General features: G+C 36.7%; 1 protein-coding gene across 5 annotated transcripts in view; it reads left to right on the top strand.

Annotated features, from left to right (window-relative positions):
* pard3b (par-3 family cell polarity regulator beta) overlaps nt 1-24,928 on the top strand; it is a 673,678-nt gene that overhangs the window by 312,795 nt on the left and 335,955 nt on the right. For all 5 annotated transcript variants that reach the window (XM_031893388.1, XM_031893387.1, XM_002936393.5 and 2 more), the window contains 2 exons: nt 19,319-19,525; nt 21,891-22,119. In XM_031893388.1, coding sequence (XP_031749248.1) covers nt 19,319-19,525; nt 21,891-22,119 — 436 coding nt within the window. The remainder of the gene's footprint in view (nt 1-19,318; nt 19,526-21,890; nt 22,120-24,928) is intronic.

Here is a 24,928-nt window from a genome sequence, read left to right as displayed (position 1 = left end):
TTTTGTTGTGATCTGGAGAGGGTCGATATTTGTGTTCTGTTACCCTCTAATTTCAATTTTTGCAACTGCCATTTTACTTAATTAAAAAAAATATATAAATATTTTTCCATTTGTTCAGAAATGTGAGCTGCTTTAATATTATAAAATACTGTTGCTCTTGTTCCCTAAGATATTATTTATTAGCCATCTCTTTTACTAGCCTTTCCCCTTTTTGCATTTCATTTTGATTTATCACTTGGAACTCCTTTTAATATGTATTGACTGTCTGCTGAGGCCTGTGCTGACATTGCTCTTTTGAAATGATGCAGTACCCAAGAAAAGCTGACGAGTTTCTTCTTTATGGACTCTGACATATTAATTAGCAAATGGAATTTGAAAAAAAAAGGATTTTTTCTTTCTAACTCCTCCTCAATTTCAATTTCCCCTGAAACACCTGTCTGAACATATATAGAAAGGAAGGTCATCTAGAATTCACTTGATCCACTGAAGCCAAAAAAGTAGCTGATTGTTCTTCACTAGATCCACAGAGCACACAAGGCCCCTCTGTAAGTCTCTTGATATCAGGCCAAGGCAGAATATAAAATATATACCTTACAATGGGTTGATGACCTTCATATATCTTGGATCAGAAATCTGACATGATAGAAGTGTACAAAGACTTATTGTAGCTAAAGGAAGTGAAGTCACCTCATTAAAGTAGGAAGCAACATAATGAAACATTCTCGAAATAATATCGTCATTCATCATTATCATCATTTATTTATATATCTCCAGCAAGTTCCACAGCTTTTTTAAAAAAATAATTATGAAATAAACAGGAGTCTTGCAATAAATTAACGAATAAGGGTTGTAGAAGAGCTTACAACCCTTATTTTATTTCATACTTCCCCCTAGGAGAAATGAAAGGCCTGTGTAAAATGATCAAATGCATTTGAAATGGTACAGTCTAAGATTTACCTCTTGCTATTTTCATTGTAATACTTTTGCCTTGTTAAAAGGTAAATTCTGAGATCTCCCTCTTGCTATTTTTAATACCGTTGCCTTGTTCAGGCCATTGTGTTCTAGAATGTACTGAAACTGCAGGGTTAATGCACGTCTGCCAACATTCTGTTACAGTCCTACTGAACTATTTTGATAATTTTATGAAAACTGGGACAAAAGACAGCACTTCTGCTGCATCCAGTTAGAGATAATGCCGTTAAACTGTCATATGCTGTAAAAGACCATATTAATTTGCAGTTAAAAAATATCCTCCTCAAACGGGGAGAGATGGGGACGTCTGAAATATGTTTTGCCCTTTGTTCCTCTGTGTTTTTAATTCTTCTTGGACGGCTCAGCATGCCTTAATTTAATTTAGGAGGCATCACGTCCAACTTGCTTGGACAGTGCAGGAAGAAATTGCTCCTCGCGTCAGGTTAGTGTGTGTGCTTCTCTTTGTAATGGCTCCCTTCTTTTTATTCCCTTTACCCCCTGACAGTTATTGGTCTTTCTTATTTCATATTCAAAGACATTACTAATGAGACACTGAGACACAACATTTGCTTTTTATTAGTAACCCTTTTGTTGCTGGTCTCTGCAGGCTCTGCTGGTTGAGCTCACTTAAACTAATGAATTTCCCTAGTGGCTGGCAATATAACGGTAGATGAATTGAACTGTGAAAAAAAAATGTGTGCTTCCAGTATTTGCTTGAGCCACTTTATTAGCCTGTTTAGAAAAGCCTCTTCACCTGATGCCAATTTTCCATGGAACTAGAATTGTAGCCCATACTTAAGCTCTCTTTCACACTGTAGCATACAGTTTAGGATAGCTAATGTTCCTTTACATCTGTATATACAACCAACCCATGGCATTTAAATGGTAACAATCATTTTCTTTATAGTTTCATTGCTGCACTTCCTTTACTATCATGTAACATGCATACAAATCCCAGACATTATATAATGATTATAGCATGGGTAGAATGTGTCCTATACTGATAAAATTAGCAGTGCCATTTTAGTAATAAATCCCTTCAAACTTAATGTTACAGAGTACAAATTTATAGCCAGCCCTACATGCGAGTTATCATAATAATGAGGTTTTAGAAACCATCAGCAGAAGCAGTAAATGGTGTTAGCACACTAAAAAGTGATGCAGTTTTTTTTGTGCTAACTTTTACTAATATAAGTTGGATGGAAATGTTCTCCTTCCTTCTCTAGAATGAATTCCCTCAGCTCTGGTGAAGATTGTTCCTTGAACTGTTACCCATTGCCACAAGGCTTTTGGATTTTATGGATTACATATCAGTTCCAATTTTACAAGTGTTGTTGTATGGAAAAAATGTGGTATGGAATATTCAACTGGTATCCTTTATCGTTTGCCACTCTACTATCCGCTCCACAGCATACAGGGAGAAAGTACTGTAACACAGTTTATGGAACACTCCCCCATTTTTAATGAACTGCACTTACTCTGCACTGGTGCCAAAAGCTATAGCCCTAATTATGCTAATCTACTCCCCCACTTTACATTTTTCTCTGTTCTTTCTTTTCTGCCAGAGATATGTCATATCACTTATCTTTGCTCTTTCTTTTCCTGTAGCTCTGCAGTATTAACCTGTTTGTCTCTGATGTCCGAAATCATGTGATCTTTTTTGAGGCCATTTTCCTCCTCTTTATTTGTCTGTGTCATTCCTCATTAAGTCTAAAACTTGCACGTGCAATTAAACTTTTATAGTTAGATAGGTAATTACTTAGTTAAGTTGGGTTGAAAAAAAGATCAATCAAATCAAATTTGGTTCTTCCAAACAAACCCCAGTGCACATATATACACAAACTCATACCGGCCGCACCTATATAAACTATATATACCTATATCTATACTAATTGTAGATTTTAGCATCACAATAGCCTTTGATATTATGCTTGTTCAAGAACCTTACACGTGTATTTTTTTCCACCAAACAACCTCAACCTTGACACACTAACCTAATCATGTAAATCCTCTATCCCTTTTACCAGTTTAGTTGCACGTCCCTGCACTGAACTCATTCATCTCCTTCTTAAGAACTGGAGCCCAAAACTGCACTGCATACTCAAGATGAGGCTTTACAAGAGAACAATAAAGAGACAAAATTATGTTTTTATTGAGTCATTGCCCTTTTTTATGCAAGATAGCACTTTGCTTTACTTACAAAGGCAGTTATCGTGAAAAACTTTACTTTGAACCTTCAATGCATGATTTTGGAAGCGTCCCATAGGAATCAATGGCACTCTGCAGTTCCAACCTGGCCAAAGGAAAGTCGCGATACCGAAGCTTGAATAAAAAACAAAACTTTCGTAGTCATTGCGTCAAATACGAGTTTATTGCACAAATTGACGCAAAGCACAAAAAAAAGTTGTGGAAATTGACGAAATTTTTTTAGAAAATACACACAGTTCTAAAAGTTAGGAAAAATATGATTTTTTCCCATTCGGACTAATTTGTACTTTGATGAATGTGCCCCATGAGTGTTGACTCTGCTGCTCTCTCTTTTTTTGGCTTAGAGAAGCAGATCCGCTCTCTTTCCCAGCTCCATTAAAAGTACAGCTTTCACATTTTCAGGCTGACCTCTACGCCACGCAAACTGGAGTTGTATTTTTAGTGCAGATCAACAGAACTGGGAAAGAAAGGGATCCGGATTCTCTGAGCCTGAAAAAAAGAGCGGTGAAGCCAACACTCCTTGTGCCCTCTGTCTTAGAACCATAGGTGTAGTTACTTTTTTCATGCTTTTTTTTTGTTGAATAAATTATTTCAAAGTCAATTTTTCATTGTTCAAAAGACCAAACATTGATATGTACACATGTTGAAAAAGGAGACTTTACATGAAGAGACTTCCTTTTTAACATGACTGAATACCAAAACGAAGGCATATTACAAGATGGAGCAAGCGGCAATCCTCTAAAATAAAACACACAGTGAGTTACTTAATAGTAGTAGCTTAAGGAATGTTTCCGTTTTCTTTAAATGTTCTGCTGTCCCATTTAAGTCAAGCTTTATTTTGGTTGAAATCGCATTTTATGCTTAGTAACAAATTTCAGATTGCTGGGGGGAAGATAGGTTAAACATTACAAACATTCAAAATACCTTTAACTGATTTTAAGAAGGCAGCCTCACGCACTTGAGACATGATTATGTCTTGTTTTCTTGGCTTGGTGAGTGAGCCTGTCTCAGCTACATGGTGCTATCTATACAGAGACTTGAAGTCTTTCTGTTCATTTACTTGTGTTTTTTTATCATCTTAATAAGAAGCATGTGCATTCAGATGAGAAAGAAATATAGAATAATTTAGTGTAATCAGAAGCCAGAATGACAGATTTCGAGGAGTTGATCTCCTTACAGAGATAAGTTATCTTTATGTTCTACAAGTGAATAAAGATCAAGAGGCTAAGCAAACGGTAGCCTTGTCTGTCAGAGCAACAACTACACTACAGCTGCATTGGCAGACAGATAACAGTTGTTCCTTATTTTATATTTAGCAATATTTAGCTGTTTTATTTAATAATATTAAGCTTTAGAAATTCACATGTTAATAACATTTAAGGAGAATATGGCTTTTCTCTTATGACCACACATTTTCAAGCCATCAATAAAGTGGATCACATATACACTTTTTGATAACCGAATCTGATTTTCCTAGTAAATAATGTTTGCAATGCCTTCCCACAAGCAGTAAAGTGGGAAGACATATGTGGTGCTTAGTTTTCTGAAGTTGCTGCGGTTCACTTTATTGCCAAAATGGTCCTACCTAATATATCTAGCTCCACTAAATATGAAACCTATGGAAAGCAGAAAATATGAGTTGCTGGTGACCTACACATGAAGGTTGCAAGTGTTCTTGGGGTTCTGTCGCTCTGTAGTCTTTTGTGAGGAAGCAAACGTCTACAGCATTTAGTTGGATGTTAGTTTTAGATTGTTGCATTTAAACGTACAATTGATATCTGAACTTTCATCAGAAAAAGACTTAAATCTGAACTTGTATGGCTACCTTAACTGGCAGGTAGAATTTGCTATGCATCTATTCTATAATAGACACCTGATTGGTTGCTCTGGATTAATAGACCTGAAGCAAATGTTATTGCAATGTGTCTATTGTGGCTTTTCAGAACAATAGGACACAAGAATAATCATAATATTATGTATGCCTGACGGCATAATTTTGCCAGCTTGTTCAGTGCTTTTGGACCTAAACCTGCAAACCGAGTGTACTGAACCAACAGCACTTGGGTTTTGTTAACATACTTAAAGGAGAAGGAAAGGCTAAGTCACTTGGGGGTGCCAAAATGTTAGGCACCCCCAAGTGACTTAAATTGCCTACCTTTTACCCCTGGCTGGTGCCCCTGTTAGGAGAGAACAGCACCAGCCCAGGGTAGCTGCAGCGCTTCCGGCTTCGCACGCATGCGCAGTAGAGTGAAAAGCCGAACTTAAACTATAAAGTCAGCTTTTCACTCTACTGCGCATGCAATTGTCCGGGGAATTTGCGGCAGAACGAAGCCGGAAGGAGGAAGCGCTCGCTCGCAGGTACCCCGGGCTGGTGCTGTTTTCTCCTAACAGAGGCTCCAGCCCGGGGTACAAGGTAAGCGATAAAAGTCACTTGGGGGTGCCTAACATTTTGGCACCCCCAAGTGACTTAGCCTTTCCTTGTCCTTTAAAGGAATACTTTCATGATTAAACATGTTTATTTTTTTTTTCAAAATGCATCAGTTAATAGAGCTTCTCCAGAAGAATTCTGCATTAAAATACATTTTTAAGGACAAACAGATTTTTTAAAATTAATATTAAAAATTTCACATGGGGCTAGCCATATTCTTCATTTCCCAGGTTGCCACAGCCATGTGACTTGTGCTCTGATAAACTTCAGTCGCACTTTACTGCTGCACTGCAAGTTGGAGTGGTATCACCCTCTCCCTTTCCCCCAAGTAGCCAATAAGCAAAAACATGGGAAGGTAGCAAGATAGCCGCTCCCTGACACCTGACAAGTTCGGCTTTTGACTCCTCCAGTTACATGAAAGTAGGAGAAACTATAGGTTACATAAAAGCAGTTCTAAAGTGTAGCGCTGAAAGCTCAGACTCAGGCACAATGCACTGAGATCGCTGCCTACACAGCAATATTACAACTGAAAAAAAATACATTTGTTGGTTAATGAATACAATTTAAGTTAAATTTAAATGTTAGAGTGAATTATTTTCTATGTAAACAGTGTAATTTAGAAATGTACGTATGTATATCTTTACATAGTGCTACTTATGTATGCAGCGCTGTAGAGTAGAACAATAAATTATTAAAATAAATACAATGCAATCATATAAGCGCAAGGTATGGTTGCAATAAGTTAAGAATCGGAGAAAAGAGAATGGAGGACCCTGCCCCATACAGCTTACAATCTAAATGGTAGGGTAACTTACAGATACAAATAGGAGGATATCCAGTGCTGCAGATTACAGTGGGTAACACTGCAAAATAAGTGTCTGTTCCCAGGTCAGGTGCTGTGCGAGTGCTCCAAGAGGTAGTCTTTGAGCGAGAAATAAAAAGTACACCATAAAAATCATGACAGAACCCTTTAAAAAGGGTGACAAATGCAGTTTTAGTCATTTTCTGGCCACTATAGAAGAAACTGATTACATATATTACCAGCATCAGTGATGTACAATACCATTAACTCCTTAACCCTTAGAGGTGAGTGACATTGGATTACTAGCCATTAGGCTTAAAAGTAAAATGATTAATCTTTGCTGGAATAATTATCACATTTACCCACATGTTGTGAAAACAATAAAAAGAACTTAGTGTTTTGATGCTGAGAAACAAAGACCAAATGGCTGGTGATAAGAGACTGTGGCTGGTGGCCTGATGATTACAGATCTTTTGCAAAAGGAAATTGGGGTTTCAAATGAAATGTTATATCTTTGAGAGGAGGTTTGAGGTCAGACATCAAGAGATACCAACACACAACAGCTGACAGCTAGCGTTCTGAAATAAAGGGACGTATTTAGGGACTGTTGAAAGACACATTTCACTAGGCAGTAAAATAAAAGCTTGAAGCTTCAACCCTTTTAATATATATTTGTATTTTTTCTGCAGCAGGCAAAGAGTTTAGCTGACACATTGAAAAGAACATTGTGGCTAAATACTTTTTTTAAGTTGTAAATACCATACATCCCTGCTCAGTGTTCTTTACTATTTATGGCAGTAGTTCCCAAACTGTGGAGCTGCCCACCCAAGGGAGCACAAAACAATGTGTAGTGTTAGTGAATGTTTATTTGCCTTCCTACATACCCAAAAAAGCACACCATGAAGTTCGGTTGTGGTAAGCTTTGCAGTGAACATTTATTTGTTGCTATAGATCAGGGCTGTCCAACTGGAAGCCTGTGGCCTTTATATTATTATGGCTGCCAGTTTGCAAAGGGATCGCATTTGTGCTTGTACTACAGATATATGAGAGTCAGGGGGGAAGAGTAATAATAAAGTAATAAATAATGATTTGTTTTAGAGTAGGCAGTTAGTGTAAAAAAACACCACAGTCGTATAACAGATAAACCTTATTGAGGAACGTGTCCTCAAGCCTCAGTAAGGCAGACAGCCCCTCTAACTACCAAATATTCTCTTAGCATAATATGAATATGCTTATTGCATCTTTATACCCCCCTATCTATTATTAGGGGTACTGGCTGTCTTTCCAATGGCTGCTCTTTACCATACACTGTCCTTTTGGTCAGAAGTTCTGGACATACTATAAGTAATATCAAGCTTTTTGTCACCATTTGCTTTTTTTTTTTTTTTTTAAAAAAAACAAAACATTGACCTCTACTAGATTACATGCCCAAGCCATAGTATTGCAGAAAGATTGCCTGTGAGAGCTAAAAGGGCTCATTTATGTCTACAAGTGCAGCGAGCAAAGTGCAATTTCACAGTTGCCATGTTTTTTCCCCACAATGCAGCATTTTTTTCCAGGCTTCCAGCATCATTGCGTATACCAAGGGACATTGAATCTGATGCAGTTGCACTGCACCCAGCACGGATGTGCACGATTTGGCAAAATGCAATTGTGTTTGTGCTTCATCACTAATTGGACACAATACTTTTTAAGTCTGTCTGCATCATTCTGGTGTTTGACATGTGCACCCTATTCCAGAGTTTCTGTCTGATCAGAAGAGGTGGCTGTAGCATCAGCAGCACCTGATTCGGAACGGAAAGCAGGAAGGACTGAGTGGCACAGAATGTAACTATACAAAAGTGCTAAAAGCTTGTTTTGACACAATTACCTTTAATGAGGAGTGGGGAGAAGTTCAGGTGCCCAGTGCGCTTGTGGTCTATGAGACCAGATAAAAATTGTAAGCTCTTGTGAGCAGGACCCTCAGATTCTATTTTTATTCTGTAACCCCTTTTTGTAACATTTTACTAAAGGTATCTTTCTAATACTATCAGGGCCAGACATAGGGGTAGGCAGAGGCATCTGCTTAGGGCGCAATGATTGGGGGGCACCAGGCAGGAACCTCTCCTGCTTACCCCAGTCCGCTCTCCCTTGTCATTGCCCCTGCTGCGCCTCGCGCACACGAGGGGGGAAAAAAATGCAGGGGTGAGGTGGCTGAAAAGTTTGCCTAGGCTGCGTGGTTGGCTTGGCACACCCCTGAGCCCTATACAAATAAATGAGGATGATGATGATCGTGATAAGAAGGATTATTGTAGAAATGCAAAATAAAGACACTAGCAGAGTCTGCTAGCAAAGATAGCAAAACCTTTATATAAGCAAGGGAAAGCTGTGCAGCATAAATATTTACATTCTTCTAATTTTTTCCTTTAGAAAAATGCAAAGGGAACATTCTTTGTCAAATGGTTAATGTAATTTTAATGTATCAGGCATGCTTTGCGTTTCTTATTACCAGAACTATTTGTTTTGTCTTTACTTTGTTTTGGCCTGCACAAGTATGCTCTTGTAAAATGCTGACCCGATCAGGTCGTTTTCTAGACAGGAATGTCATTTATGTATAAATATCAACTGTAATACTGAGCAATATTGCAGAGTTTAAACTTTTAATAGAAGAATATTCTGTTGATCTCTGAATGAGAAATGGTAAATAGGGGAAAGATTTGGTTTATGACCCTTTATTAGCTATGTTCTATTGTATTGAAGTACAGCTATGGGACCTGTCATCCAGAATGTGCTGGAACTTGGGTTTTCCCAAATAAGGGGTCTTTCTGTAATTTGGATCACCTTGCTTTGTCTACTAAAAAGACATATAAACATTAAATAAACCCAATAGGAATGTTTTACCTCCAATTGTGTTTATGGGAGATGGCCTTCCCGTATTTCAGAACTTTCTGGATAACAGGTTGCAGATAACAGATCCCATACCTGTACCACTTGCCTAAATTTTTTGTGTGTCTTTTCACTTTTAATAAACAAATAATTCTCAGAATGATCTCTATCATAAAAGTGTTCTTGTAACAGTTTTGTAACAGCGATACAAGATTTTTGGAGACTAAAAGTAAATAGTATGTGTTTGTTCTTTCACATTTTTGTTTCCCTGTGTTATTGGCTCTTTAACAGAACTGCTTTTTTGTTAGGTCTCCATCATTTCTGAAGCGGAGGGCTGTTATCATGTTACAGATAATTAGCATTCTCTTCTGTCCACACAACTTTTACAGGGTAGAGTATAAGGCATAGTAGAATATATGTTGTCATACTCTTTATATATCCAGTATATTCTCAGTATTTATAACAGGGTTTTAGGATTGTTTTCCAAGCAGAGAACCTATGATTATCTTTTCATTCTTTGAGATTCTTTCATTTGTAAAGTATTTTTCCATCTCTTTCCCTGTAGCTTGCAGGGTATAATGAGAATTTTGCACGTTAACAAAAGGCACTGCGAGTGTCTTATATAGCTGCATCCACCCACTTGAAGAGAGCTCGTCACCTTTTGTGTCTCTCACTACAGCTCTTAAAGGCTATCACCGGAGACCTAAATATCACCTTTATTAAAATACTGATGCTTCACGTTACATCCTTGTTTATTAAAAGACATTTTTACGTAAAAAAAAAACCATGAGGTGGCGCCGCATGTGTGTGACAGAATCCAGCTCTATTAATAAGTTATGTTTTAGTTTCATTGATGATGTTTGCAAAAATAAAAATGATAAATTCTGCAGGTGGTTGTTTTTCAGTTGTTTTCAATGTTTTCCTCTTGGGCTGCACGACTCTAAACAATTCCCTGATAAGGTTAAGCTTCCATAATTACTCAGAGTCTTGACATCCTTTCTAATTGGCTCTTGGTCAACAAGCGTTTGCTGCATGCCTTCTTCACTTGAGTTGTCGGGTTCAAGCTTTTGTGAGTTATTGACTGCAGTGGGCCAAACAAAGTAAACAAGGAATTTTACGCTTGCTTAATTCAGGGACAAGTGGATTTAGATGAAGTGTTTATTCAGTTTTCTGGCTGCCTAGGATTGCAGCACATTATTGATTATTTTTATTGCTAGCAACTGTTTAACCTGACCTCCTCCAGACATAGTATTTTAAAGGCTATAAATTGTACCTTTACTTATGAGCAAAGCCTAGAATTCCGTGAAAGCCTTTTTATTAGCAGTGCCCTTCAAGCGTCACCAATAGCAACAATATTTAGTGCTTTCTAAATTGCAGCGCCTGTTGGACAGTAGGAAAGAGAAGCCGGGATGAAGCTGGCGAGTATAGGTTTGATTCTTTGATTAGAATGAGCAGGTGAATTGGATGAAGGAAACAAACTAAGGGGATAAAATGGATTTCTTCCTTTTCTGTCTCATTAGATTGTTAGATTGAGTTTTCTGATTGCATTTTAATTTATGGAGAAGAACGAAAGAAGAGATTTCTCTATGTAGCAATCACCGATCTCCCTCCCTCCGGTCCCCTATTTTCTAAGAAGCTGGAGGTTAAATCTTTGGAAGTGAGATATAGATTTCCACTTTCCTGACCCTGTCTTTGAGATTTTCATTTCACGCTCAAGTTCTCTTGTAAAGTGACTTCCCAAGTCTTGGGTCTGTACAAGAAAGTGTAGGATAGAAATGGATTCTTAGAAGAGATTTTTCTTCTAACTCTTCTTCTTTTGGGTTTTTTGTTCACTGCTAAAATGCATTCATACATTGTTGAATTTTAGAGTTTAAATAAACGTTACTGAATATGATGGTCAATAGAGTAATAATAATAATTATAATAACAATAGATTATAGGTTTGGTCAGAAAGGTCTTTTTTACTCTCCAAGTGCTGCCTAGGTTAAACACATTAAAGGGCATGTTTGCCTTTGCAACACTTGTTTTTAAATAGTACACTACAGGTATCTGCAAATCTGTTATCCAAAAAGCTCCATATTGAGTGATAATCATCTCCAATAGACTCCATTTTAATCAAATAATTCCAATTTTTAAAAATGATTTCCTTATTCTCTGTAATATTGAGATTCAAATTACAGAAAGACCCATTATCTGAAAACACCAGGCCCCGAGTATTCTGGATAACATGTCCCCGTACCTATACAATAACTGATTTTTTCAGTTATTTTTAGCATTAACATTTTTATACTTCTTTGTAAAAATGTGTTGTTTTCAGCCCCTCCAAGTAGCAACCTAGTGTCTCAGGTTGTAACAGTTTTATACAATAGCTGCTGATAACTTTTAGCGTCAGCTTTGAAATGCCAGCAATTACTGTATGAGATGGTAACAGTTGATATTTGACAGACTCGAGTAAAAGTCAAGAACCATGCTCAGTAATGGCTGAACTGCTGAGACATCAACTTTATCAAATTATAACAGTTAAGACTAATGGCACACAGGGAGATTTGTCGCTCATGGTTAAATCTTGGCTTCCTCGCGAGGAAACTTTGGGCGACTTCTGAAAACGAATGCAGAGTGTGCTTTTCCACCTGCGAATTTCTTTATTGCTGATGGGAAAGCCTTTCTGGGGTTACCTGTAGTAGCCCACATTTACCCATGGGTGACAAATCTTCCTGTGTGGCATTAGGCTTAGAGAGTCTGCAGCCTGGCTTACTGAGCTGCTGCTAGAATAAGTGAAAGAGTAGAATTTTTCAAGTAAATGGAAACTGGTAATTAAAAAAAAAACACACAAGAACAGTACATGTTTTATTGATGGATAGATCCTCCATTGATACAGTTTGTATAAGTTCATTTTTGTGTTTGGCTCATGGTTTTCTTCCCATCCTGTTTTAAGGATTGCACCATTATGTCAGAAATCCTGTATTTTGCCCATAGATATTGGATCATGGAAAGTATTGTTTTACAGTTAACAACATTATATTACCTTTGTCATTTGCTAGACTTTGCCATGCAATGTTTGTTATTTTGTTGACACCACGGAAATGTTAAGTCTGTTAAAGATCTCTGTTATAAACAAATTGGCCTGCATGCACTTTCTGCTAGTTGTTACATCGTTAATGAGAATATTAAATATGATGCATCCAAAAATGGTCTTAGCTCCAGTTTATTACATTTGTTTTGCTTTCTGATTACTTTATGGTTTTGCATCATGGGACTGGTGAGTTGCTCAGGGTCAGTGCTGATCTCCAAGCCATTGCATTTCCGCACACAGCCAGCTACTCCTCCTCCCAGGCATAATGAGTTATGAGTTCACATTTATAATAATTACATACTATGGCGCTCGGATGGCCTTTGGCATGTCAACCGTGTATGCTCGACGTATTTGTTTATCTGAGCATGGATATGCGTTACTGTGCAAAAGAAGCTAGAGACCAATTTATATCCCTTATTTCACGTAGGGTCCTATTTCCGTATCTAATTAAGCTAACAAAATCTATAGAGCATCTTAGCCGAGACAGACAAATCCAGACAAACGTAAGCACCAGTTAGTGGAATGTTTACTGCTCATCCATTTGAGACTGATCAATTACAAAACTGGGGAGAAACCTCTCAGGAGTTATAATTTCTAATCTGCAGTTTTACCAATCTGTTCTTTGCCATGTCTATGAATGAGCAATCAAGCAAAGCAATCTACATTGTGTTAAACACACAGGATAACAAAGCCATTAAGCAGAGCAATTGTGGTAATTCCTAGAATGAGGAAAAGCGTAAGCTCTTTAACTTGTGTCCTAAAATGTATGTATCCTATTCATATGCTATGCTCAGAAATGTAATGTTCTTTATTTTTTCCTAACACAAGGGGCTGTATCTGCTAGGGATAGGGATTTTTTCTCTTTACAAGCTGCAAATATAAAGGAGTTTCTGTGCCTTTCCTACCTGACTATTTCCTATGCTTTTGCCTATGCCTAAAATGATATCAAATAAAACCCTTTCAACTGTGCAATAGTTTCACGTGAAGCTTGATTGACTGATGGGCTTTGGCTGAACAATGTTTTTATAGGCATACAAAAGAGGGGGAATTGATCTAAGCACATCCTCTGTTCTCCTGTATCATTAGTATTTAGTGTTTTGTTCAAGTGCATATATTTTCAAAAACTGGGGGTTTTCAGTTATGATTATAAAAGTGACATAACACCACATCATATGAGTGTCCTATTTACATTTGGTTATATTATTATTATTATTATTATTATTAACATTTATTTATAAAGTGCCAACATATTCCACAGCGCTGTACAATAAGTGGGTTTCATACAATGGACATACAGAATATTTTTCATAAGCTGGTACCTCACTGCATGGTAGCATTTCTTGGGAAAAGTGTCCCCTACCGTGGGCATTGATCTTAGTCACAGGCTTGATCCTCTCTTGCTATTAGCTTTAATTAGGAGAGATTGTTTAGACCAAGGCATTGGTTCCAGAGGCTTAATCCTCCCCCTTTTAAAAGCAAGAGACTGCCCAGACCAACCCACCCATTTTTAAAGGCACAAGACCATTAAAGGGACAGGTGTGGGGGGTTTTGTTTCTACTTGAAAGTTTGCACATTTTCCCCTCAGAACAGCTTTGCTAAAGTACAGAAATACACCAAAAGGCAATACAGATTCTGCAGCCAGTTGATGATCTTATATATGAATTATGTGTGACCCTCAATAAATGTTCTACCAAAATATAACATCAACAATCTGATTTATTGCCTATATGTTTATTTGTTTTGAGAGGCTGCCCAACCCAACCACTGGGCAGATTCATTATCCCTATAGCAGATTGTTATGGTGAATGATGACCTTCCTTTTAAATAATGTGGTGTGGTATTAATTAATATTAGATTTTATTAGAAAACTGCTTCTTATTTGTATTTACTATACCTTCTATCTTACAGCACTGTTGGAAATAAAAGAATGTCAGTTTATCATTTAAAATCCGCCTAGGTGATATCACTCCAAATTGAAGTGCAGCAGTAATGAGTGACTGAAGTTTATCAGAGTAGAGTCACATGGGAAATTAAGAATTTGGCTAGCCCCATGTGAAATTTACTCTTTAAAAAAAATGGATTTCAATGCAGGATTTTGCTGGAGAAGCTCTACTAACTGATTTGTTTTTCTTTCCCTAGGGGCGCTGCCATGAGGCGAGTTGAGATACTCCCCTCAGGCGGCGGTGCCCGGCAAGTTAAAATCTTTTAGTTCATTTGCTGATTTAGGGAACTTCTGAGAGTGGATTCCCCATAGAGAAGAATGGGATTAGTTATGGAAGTGTACAGCAGAAAAAAGTGTGTTCGTAATTCGTTGTAATTAAAAGCGATTTGCGTTGGCATTTGTTTTGCAATATGTGAATAGCAAATAATTGTGATCTGTCTATTAAAATGGGCTTTTCGTTAGCTGCTGAGGACAAAAATACAATTTCTATTTCAATTTTGTTTTTACAGACAAAATGCTTTTCTTATGCTTTCTGTTACAATTTGACAAAATATTAAATTATTTTATTACAATGGGTTGAAAGTTTCCTATGTATTTTCAAATCATGTTTTTAACCCAGATCCATCTGTGATCTTTAAATGAGCCCCTATGTTTGTTGCCAATCAGTCAGGGAGAGCTTTTCCCATAAATAAAAGGATGAAGGCATAATGGCCTCTCAAGTGTGTGCCTCCTGAATAGTGGCGATTTTCATAAAAGTTCATGCTCTGTATAGAGGGATTACATTCTATTTAATGCCAGAGGAGCTGTGTTGGCTTTGAGTAGTTCAGGGCACAACATGAACACAAAAGATTTCTTTTTTCTTTGCGCTTATTATTGTCTCATCTACAAGTTTCCCACATGTAAGTCTCTATATACAAGGTTTAAAGGAAGTCCAAAGAAAAATCCAGCAACCACATTGCTTTTTGTGTGTTTTCCTGCTACTCCAATTTGGGGTTTTGTTCAACTTAATCTAAAGCTTTCAGTTTCTCTAAAGGTTTTAGTTCCTCAGCTTGGTTTGAAAATCAAAGAGTACCCAGGGAATCACTGCAGTTTTTGTTAGGGCAAGTGGCTGCCTACTTATGGAATTCCATTGTCTAAACAAGTTTCCAAAGCACTCTAGCTCTCTTCTGAGAAAATGCTCATATTTTGTTTATGGAAGACCTGTATTCACAGTGAGATATGTTTAGGATAGATGAACTACCAAGAGTAGCAGGTATTTCAAGTCATATGATATATTAGTATTTTCATTATTTTCTAGCCAAAACAGTGTATATTAATTTTTAAAGTAAAATTTTACCTTTATGCCTGAGTATATTGTGTTTTGTTTTCTTGTTTCCCAGCCTTGGCATTCAAGGTTACATAGGCTCTTGGAGGGTAATAATATTCAGATAGCTCTTAATAAAGATGGGCACTCAGTATAGGGGACATAGTATAGGGTTTTCAAAACTATGGCTGGCTAGACTTGCAGGGAACTGGAGTAAGATTTAAAGTGAATCCTTATATGCTGTCCTACATATTGTTAAAACCACAGAATGATCTATGATATAGGTGGTCTTGTACCTAAAAACCTGAAGACCACTATGCTTTGGTGCTGCTATATGAGTACAAATATTATGCTAAACTGTATTCCCTAAATGAGTGCTTGCACTTTGGCTGGGAGAAAATAGTGTTTTGTGATGGACACCCTTTTTGCAAGTGCAACACTGCCCATACCAAGAAGGAGGGCTATTAGCCTGCACCTCCAGTAGCGGAAACAATCTTTGCATAATAGGAGCCCTCTAAGTGACTAAAAGCACAAAGAACTACAGAGCTAATACACAGAGTTAGTAAAACTGTAACTAGATTTTGAAAGTGATATTTATGGTAAATATATGTTTTAACCTGAATCATTGACTCAAATAATGTTTTGGAGCATCACTGCAGACCCTGGGGTACATGCTACACTGGGGTCCCAAGGGCCGAAACGTCAGATTTTTGTGTGATGTGCGGATAATAAAGGCATTAAGTTTTAATAAGGTTTGCCGGTCTGAAAACATATTTTGTATACAACTGATTTGACTGAGCACCCTGCCTCATGAGATTTTCAAGCATTAGATTGCAGACACCAGAAGGACCTATATATGATAGGATATATGATAGGATTATATATCTGTATCCATCTTATCTCTTAGCCTTTATACTGAGGCCTAACATTTTTTGGTTATATATTTTCTTCTGAAGAGCCATACGTTACCTCCCATTGGCCTGTGGTGTTAATTGTTCCGTGTGTCTAAGGTTTCTAATGCACATGACATTTTAGGAAGAGGCAGATTTAGCAAAGCCTTCCTGAGCTGAGCAAGTCATGCCTCTAAATCCATTTCAGCACTTGTTAATTTGAGAATAATAGTAGGCCTTGCTATAGCAATTAGCGAACAAAAGAAGAGAGCGCAGCGTGACCTAGCAACCGCATCTCCTCCCTCCCCTTTTTTCTTTCTTTTTTTCTTTTATTTTCTTAAACAGATATCAGAGGGCATGGGGAATGCTGCTGTTTAATTCTTTGTGTGCTTTATTTTGGCACACTATTGCTACTAGCATTCTTTCAAATAATTGCCATACACCAGTTTACAAAAGAACTTTTCAGAAACAAAGTGTCATGATTACTCAAGTCTGTTTGGTAATTTTATATCAGAATGCTGTGCAAAGATGAAGAAATCTTTTTTAAATGAAACTGAGAGTTATTCATAAACACATGGGCATTAATTGTTACAAACATTAAATAAGGTAACATATGACCCTCTCTAACAAGGATAACTAGGCAGTGTCTTAAATTGACCTAAAGAAATTAAAATTAATAGAAAGAATTTATTTTCCCAGCATTAGACAAACTCTAGTACTGCACATGGGAATAATGTATTGTATTAATTCACAAGACTAATTATTTTTCCTTTAAACATGAACTTTTGGATAGTTTCTCTAGAAAGTAGAAGCATGCAATTCATATGCTAAATGATAGACATTCACAGTAGTTTTACACATAATATTGTTCTTAACTGTAAGACTTCAAGCACATTTAAGACATCACAAAATTAAATAGTTATTAAAATGCTATTCATTTTTGTAGATGAACTTTAGTGTTATTTTTCCATCATAGACACTTAGGGACCCATTTATCAAAGTCCGAATTTCGGACTTTGAAAAGTATGATTGGATTAAATCCGATATTTTCTGATGTGCGCTAAAAGTACAAAACATTCGGATCGTGGTGGTACGATCCAAAAGTTCAGAAATTTTCGTATTCGAATGATTGTAAAAGGCGCAAAAAAACTTGCTGACTTTGATCCTTCTGTGCATGATTTTGGAAGCCTCCCATAGGACTCAATGGCACTCTGCAGCTCCAACCTGACCCAAGGAAAGTCACGATAATGAAGCTTGAATGAATCCAAAACTTTTAAAGTTAAATATGATTTTGTCGCACAAATTGTCGCAAAGTACAAAAACGTCGCACAAATTGTCGCAAAGTACAAAAACGTCGTACAAATTAATGAAAAAAAAACCACAGAAAATACGCACAGTTCTAAAACTTAGAAAAAATAAGAATTTTTACTATTTGGACTCAATCTTACATTGATAAATGGGCCCCTTATAGTCCATATATTTACACTAGCTTATGTACCCAGAGGTAGATCTTGAATAATAATAATACAAGTGGGGAAATGAAAGTCATTAACGGAAAAAAAATTCACAATGTAAAAGTGTATTCCCTTCTCAAAATTAATATAGCTTTTGTGGCCACATCTGCCAGTGAAGAAAAGATTACAAATGTTATAGTTGCACCAGTGTTGCAGTGTATGAAATAAAACTTCTTACTGAAAAAGTTGTTATTTAATAAACACTGACAGAGGTCCCTGCTCAAAAGACAAGACAATGTTAAAGAAGACAAAGGTATGGACAGGACCGGAACTAGGGGTAGGCAGGAGAGGCACCTCCCTAGGGCACTATGATGAGCGGGCGCCAGGCTGCTACCTCTTCTGCCTACCCCTAGTATGCATTCTTTCTCTCTGGCAAGGCAGCCCCACTCTGCATATATGTGTGCTTCATGCACAGGGTGGGGAGGATTCAGGGTTAAAGTGGCAATCCGGGTTGCCTTGGAGCCCTCTCCTGGGTATGAGACACAATATTGTATTTGCAGTACATCACGCAGAGTGCAAATTGGGGGGAAAAAGGCTGCGATTGGCCTACTATGTGGTGCATTGTGCAAATAGCCAGCCCATTAGTGGTTCCCTTCACCAATACAGCACTGACTGACACAGTCATCACTTTATTAGTGAGGGGTGGGCAGGGAGAGGCGCGTACTCATCCCCACTGTGTTCCCTACTTGCACATCATTCAGGGGCACAAGGCAGGGACTCCCCATTTACACTTGCAACTTCATTTGAGTGCCTGCAGCTAAAAATCTAGTTAATTTACTGTCTGATAGTAACCCATTAAATAGCGTGATATATGTTGTAGTGTTATTATAAACATGTATACAACAATTGAACTAATGAATAGGCCCATCAGCATGGTAACAATATTAAGTGCATGCCAACTACTTTTTTGGATTAGAGAATAACCCCATGCATATTTTATTGGGGGTAATTTGCCATTTGGCTTTGATGTGATCAGGGCACATTGTCTTAAACCTTTATTCAGGAACCCGTACATGGGTTGAGGGTTATCAGATTTTATTGTAATGGCTAAACAGAATGACCTGGTCTCTAAGTGATATATATATATATATATATATATATATATATATATATATATATATATACTATCTGTTATTACAAAGTAGCAAGAGTTAAAAGAGTAAAGAGGTTACCCTTCAGAAGATATACTGATACTGCAAAATCAAGTTGTCATAGATATCAGTAAAACGTATCTTAGAGACAGTGTGTCAGTGTTTGCTAAAAATTTGAGTGATGGCACAGGACAATGTAGTCACTAAAGTGTTATATCTTCTCATTCCAGGGTCTCCTGGGAAAGACTTTGGACCACGTCTGGGTCTAAAAAAATCTAGTTCTCTTGAGAGCCTCCAGACGGCCTTTGCAGAAGTCAAGAAAAATGAGCTTCCCTTCTATAGACCCAGGCCACATATGGTCCGTGGAAGAGGATGTAATGAAAGCTTCAGAGCTGCTATTGATAAATCCTATGATGGTCCAGAGGGAGAAGAAGAGGGTATGTAAAGTGGTTTGTCTTTTGACTAGTATAAAGTGGGTATTGTACACTGCAATTAATTGATTCTTACTGGACTCATTCATGCCAGTGGTTGCTTTTGGGTTTATTGAATCAAATTTTTTTTTAGCCCTGGTCTCATTAATCTATTTCATATTCAACTGTTAACTCTCTATAATCTTACATTCTTTAAATATTCTAATAACCAGTATAACAATCCTTTGTTTAAAAGTATCTATTTAATTGTGAATTTGTCAGACTTTAGTTATCCCATCCATTTACATGTATCATCTAGATTTCAATTGCCCTTTAAATGCCCAAATATTGAAAAGGGCTTTATAATGACTACAGGTCTTGCTGCGACTTCAGATGAAAAATTGATTTACTGCAAGATGTGAAAAGGCTGAAATAAATAAAATATGTTTCATAAATGCAAGAACTATTTTTGCTTCAACATTCTTACCAGGGCTTTGAATATTTCAGTATTAGCTGGTGGCTTGTGGCTCCTGGTGCAAGTTACGGGTAAATTGAAATTCCTTTCTTTTTTGTACCTTTATTTTCAAACTTTTAGAAACGCTCTGACTACTTTAGAGAAATAGCTAAATATATCCTTCCTCTAGATTTTAAAATCAAAGTTGCAGGCATCATAAAAATACAAAATCTAAACAGAAGAAATACTAAACAAAATGAAAAAACAAAGATAGCTTATAGATTATTCCATTAAATATCCACAGCTATGCGCAATGCGATTGGCAGTTCTTTCTAGAATGTTCACTAGTCTGCATTTTGGGACAGTCACAAGCATAATATATTGTTCGATTCTGTGAACAACTAGATGGATGCTTTTAACATCATTCAAAGCTTCAAAGATATCCAGTAGTAAACAGCCATATGGCATATGATACAAATGCCTCTGGGCACTGGAGGTTTAGTAACGGCAATTTTTTTTACTTTTCTGCACCTATGAATATTTTAAATGCTTTCAAACTAATGCCGTACAAGGCAACTTGTCTGTCAGTTGTGGCACCATATCCCATGCTCCAAGGAAAAGTCAGGTCTTTCATTTCAATGAAAAACACACAGAGAAGACCTGGCGGGTGTCCCTTTTTATGCTCTTGGATTCTTGATTGACTGCTTTCAATGAAATTGCTAGTTAAAATATAGTTTTAGTTTATTGTAGATAAATTAGAAGTCCAAACTGCAGCTTATTTCTGGAACTGGCTGAAAAAGCTTTATCAATATACACAGAACAAAACAATAAATGGCTGATCCTTCAGTGTAATCTGATGCAGAAGTTTGAACATCCCTTTTTATAATAAAAAAGCTGGAAAAACATGTCAGTGTACTTGTATATTTTACAGTAACTTGGTTGGTAACCTCTGTAGCCTAGCATCTGTGTATAATGTAATAGCTGTATTAGTTACTCGACCTAGAACAAAACTAGCATCTGTTAGTGTATATATAGGGACAAAAAAAAAATGAAACCATTTTGGAGAAGGCAATTTGCTGTTTATTTATAAACAAATTTGCACCTGGGCCATGGCAAGGCTACATGATTAGCTAAAATCGATACAAAGCTTGATAAATATGTAACTGACACAGCCAAGTTACAACTTGCTGGAATTTGTCTCTTTGTTGAATAAATCTCATTAAAGACAGATTTTTCTCAACTGTTAAAGCAACTGGTTTTGGATACCTAAAATAGGCTATGTGTGTACTTCCAATTTTACTGAAGATAAAAGGGCCTACGTACATTCAGCAATGTTAGATGCAACTTCATCATAAGCATCTATTTCCCACCCTGCTGGCTTTTTAATTTGTTTTAGAAAATACATAAGCAAATACTCATACCTTTCATTTAAGAATGAATTTTGTTAAATATCAGCACTGGAATTCTAGCTCAGTCATAGGAGAAAATTTGTGCAGCTTCCTAAAGTGGGGCTAATAATCAGAATACCAGTTTTATCTGGTACATGGACAGTCACAGTACCAAAAGTTTTGTTACCAAATAATTGTTTCCAGCTTAGTAGTTGTTTTACTTTGCCATTTTAAAAGAGAATGTGGCATAGGTTTCATTAAGCGTTTTTGCTGATTAAGATGGAAGTCATGTTTCATTGTAAGGGTTTGCTTTAGTGAACATGATAAAGATTTATCTTTTGCACTTGACCTTTATATTATAGGATTATGTATGATCAACTGAACAGCTGCATAACTCTGTTTTTAATGATACCTGATGCATGTGCTCAGGTCCATGGACCAAATCTATAGTAAAGGTACAGACCTTAATATAAATGACATGCCTAAATGCTTAATGATCTAATGGAATGACTTTCCCAATAGCTTATTGATTTTTTTTTCTGTTTTGCAGATGCCCTGTCCGATCTCAGTTCTCACTCTGGCCGAGAATCCCCAAACAGTGAATTAACTCCTCTAGGGAATCAAGAGATGGAGGATACTGATAAATCCAAAAAAGAAAAGAAAAAGAAAGATGTTAAAAAAGAAAAGGCAAAGGCAAAAGGGAAAGAAAAAAAGAAAAAGGATGATGCAGAAGAGCATGAGAAGAAAGCAAAGAAAAAAGGATTTGGAGTTTTGGGCAGGTACTTATCACCCCAGTATGAGAAATCTCACACTTTTATAGAGTTATCTGATCTACTGACCTGACAGCTGACTTGTCAGATCAGTGGAATTTGACCTTGAATATGTATGGCCACCTTAATTCAGCTTGTCATCCTATAATTGGTCACCTGCATTTGTACTCCACATGTATGGACATCTTAACATATAGTTCCTTAGAGAATTATATATTTCCTAACCTTATTTGCATACCCCCACAAAAGGAGTTTTCAGACTTTAAAATCACCTGAAGTTTAACATTAGTTCAAGGTTCCCTTAGTTCTTAATAAGCATTACAGCAGCATTACAGATGTATGTAAATAATGCTATACTATAAATCCAGTGATTGTCATCTACGAAAACAAACAAGCATTCATCCCACACATTTCCTGATCTTCAAACTGGGCTACCTGGAGGGTTCAGGACAGGAAAAAGATATTCTTCCATAATGCAGTTATTCAGCATTATCCTTTTTTTTAATATAGCTCATATTGTTTCTGGTAAATATTTCAAGTTGTATGTTATTTAATACTACCTAAAATATATTTAGACTTTAGGAATTCATATGCATTTCATTTGATTTTTCCCTTGGTCAGATACTGTATATTTGATATATAGTTGCCTGTTACAGAGTCTGTAGGCAAAGCATGGATTCAGATGGTCTACAATAATGTTTCTGAGAACTGTCCCACTCATTTAACCTTCCTTTAGTTTGATGTTTGATTCGTTAGCTTCTATATTTGCTTGGAATGTTGACCCTTGGATATGGTGACCTTAAAGGTTTACCTCTTTGCATTCCCTTGGGCCTACACTTTGCAACTTTAGATCCTGAGATCTTAACACAACATTTCTGTAGCAGGAACTAGAATGTTCAACATGCTTACTGCATATAAATACCTGGCCCTCCAAAATTGTTTTCTCTAAATTGTAGCCCTTTCCATAGATTGTATTCTTTTTTTGCAATTATTGGATTACGAGGAGAATCATAACTGGAATAGTTTCTCACTAATGGTAAAAGAAACCCCTAAAACCCTCCAGTAATGTGTTATTTTATGGAAACCATACCAGAAACAAAATAAATCTCCCTAAGCTCCCATGCTATTTATATATTGACACAAATTGTTTCTGGTCAGGGTGCTCTACAGAGTACTAGTGCAGTTTTGGCTAATGGAGCATCCTCTTAGATCCCAAAACAAACAGCTAGACTACTATATTATGTTTATTTTTGCTTGCTGTTAATAGCTGCTTACTTATTACTAGTTAATATAGCAAATGCTGTTTTCTGAATAGAGGGGATGTATGATACTGATGACTGAGTAGCAATATAACATTGAGAAATCCCAAACTGTCTATTTAAAATCAATTTCATCATATTTCTGTTTAATCTCATTATATACTAGATGAGATTAGTTAATGCTAATTTACTTTTTCAATGCCTTAACGGTATCTGCATGACCAAACAATGTCAAGAAATCAGCTTTTCCACGTAGCATCTCTTCCGAACATGGACAGTAATTAATACTATCTTTTATACCTTAGTTTTGGAGATTTGGGATTTTCATTGTACAACAATTTGTCTTCAGTTATTTACTTCTCTTTTTATACTTGCCATGAATATTTTATTTCTTTTTTTTAGCCCGTTAATTTGCCAATTTTCCTTGGAGCAAAGAGCCATGGTGATTTAAATGTTTCATTCTAGTTGGGGAAGAGAAATGGCTCTTTTTTATCATTACTGTTATGGGCCTGTGCTCAGAATGATACTTTTTATGACCGGCGGTGTGGAGTCTGTAATGGAATTGCAGAGTGGATAGTATAATATACAGATATTGACTTCCATTAAGTCGAGCAGTGTGAAGGCTGGAATACATTACATATAAAATTTATTTTAAAGCTAAGTTGCTTACAATGTTAAACATCTGTAGGGAAGGTTCCAAATGTATGAAAGATATGAAAAAGTACAATTAGGATTAATTGGTATTCAGTGTTACATGGAGAAGACAAATGTTCGCCATGAGACTGGATGCTGAAAGTATGCACTCCGTTAGCATTTCAGGGCATTTCAAAATATTATTAGAGCAAAGAGTATTTTAGTTCATGCATATATCTTATTTGGCCTTTTTAGTACAAATACAAGTTTAAAAGCCAGCTTTTTCATTCCATGTAAGCAATACATTCAGTATGCCATGGAAGATTCCTCCTCTAAGTTTGTACTTATAGGGAAACCATAATGTAATAGTAATAATGCTAGATTTTTGCCAAAAACTAGATCTATATCACACATACAATAAGGAACTCCTTTGTTCATATATTTAGGTAACACCTCAGCTGCTGTTGAGATATGTGTTGGAATGTGCAATGGGCATGGTAAGCATTCATACAGTAATGTTGCATTATTCACCCGTATACAACACTTGCATGTATTCCACAAAATCTGTGTATACAGCCGGATATGGATTCTGTCATGTTCTTCTGCAAGATGGAAGCTCAGTCATATTTTTAGGCCTTTCATACACGGGCACTTGCTGTAGGAAACTTACTTTTCTTCGACCTCTTTGGTCAGATGGGGGTGTCTTATATCAAATGCACTTCACAGAAATATATTTACTTTGAATGCCAATATGTGCTAAATGTAGACGCATCAAATATGATGAATCTGAAAGTACCTGTCCAGGCAGTTTTATACATTACATACAATGCAGATGGATGGTATCCTGTAAATAAGTATAGAAACAATGAATAATGCATGGCCATAATGATCTTCTCACAGTGCTGTACCATTCATACATTCATTCA

This window comes from Xenopus tropicalis, chromosome 9, assembly GCF_000004195.4.
Source record: "Xenopus tropicalis strain Nigerian chromosome 9, UCB_Xtro_10.0, whole genome shotgun sequence".
Lineage (NCBI taxonomy): Eukaryota > Metazoa > Chordata > Amphibia > Anura > Pipidae > Xenopus > Xenopus tropicalis.
The sequence above is the reverse complement of the archived record's forward strand: the minus strand, read 5'-3'. Positions and strand labels throughout refer to the sequence as shown.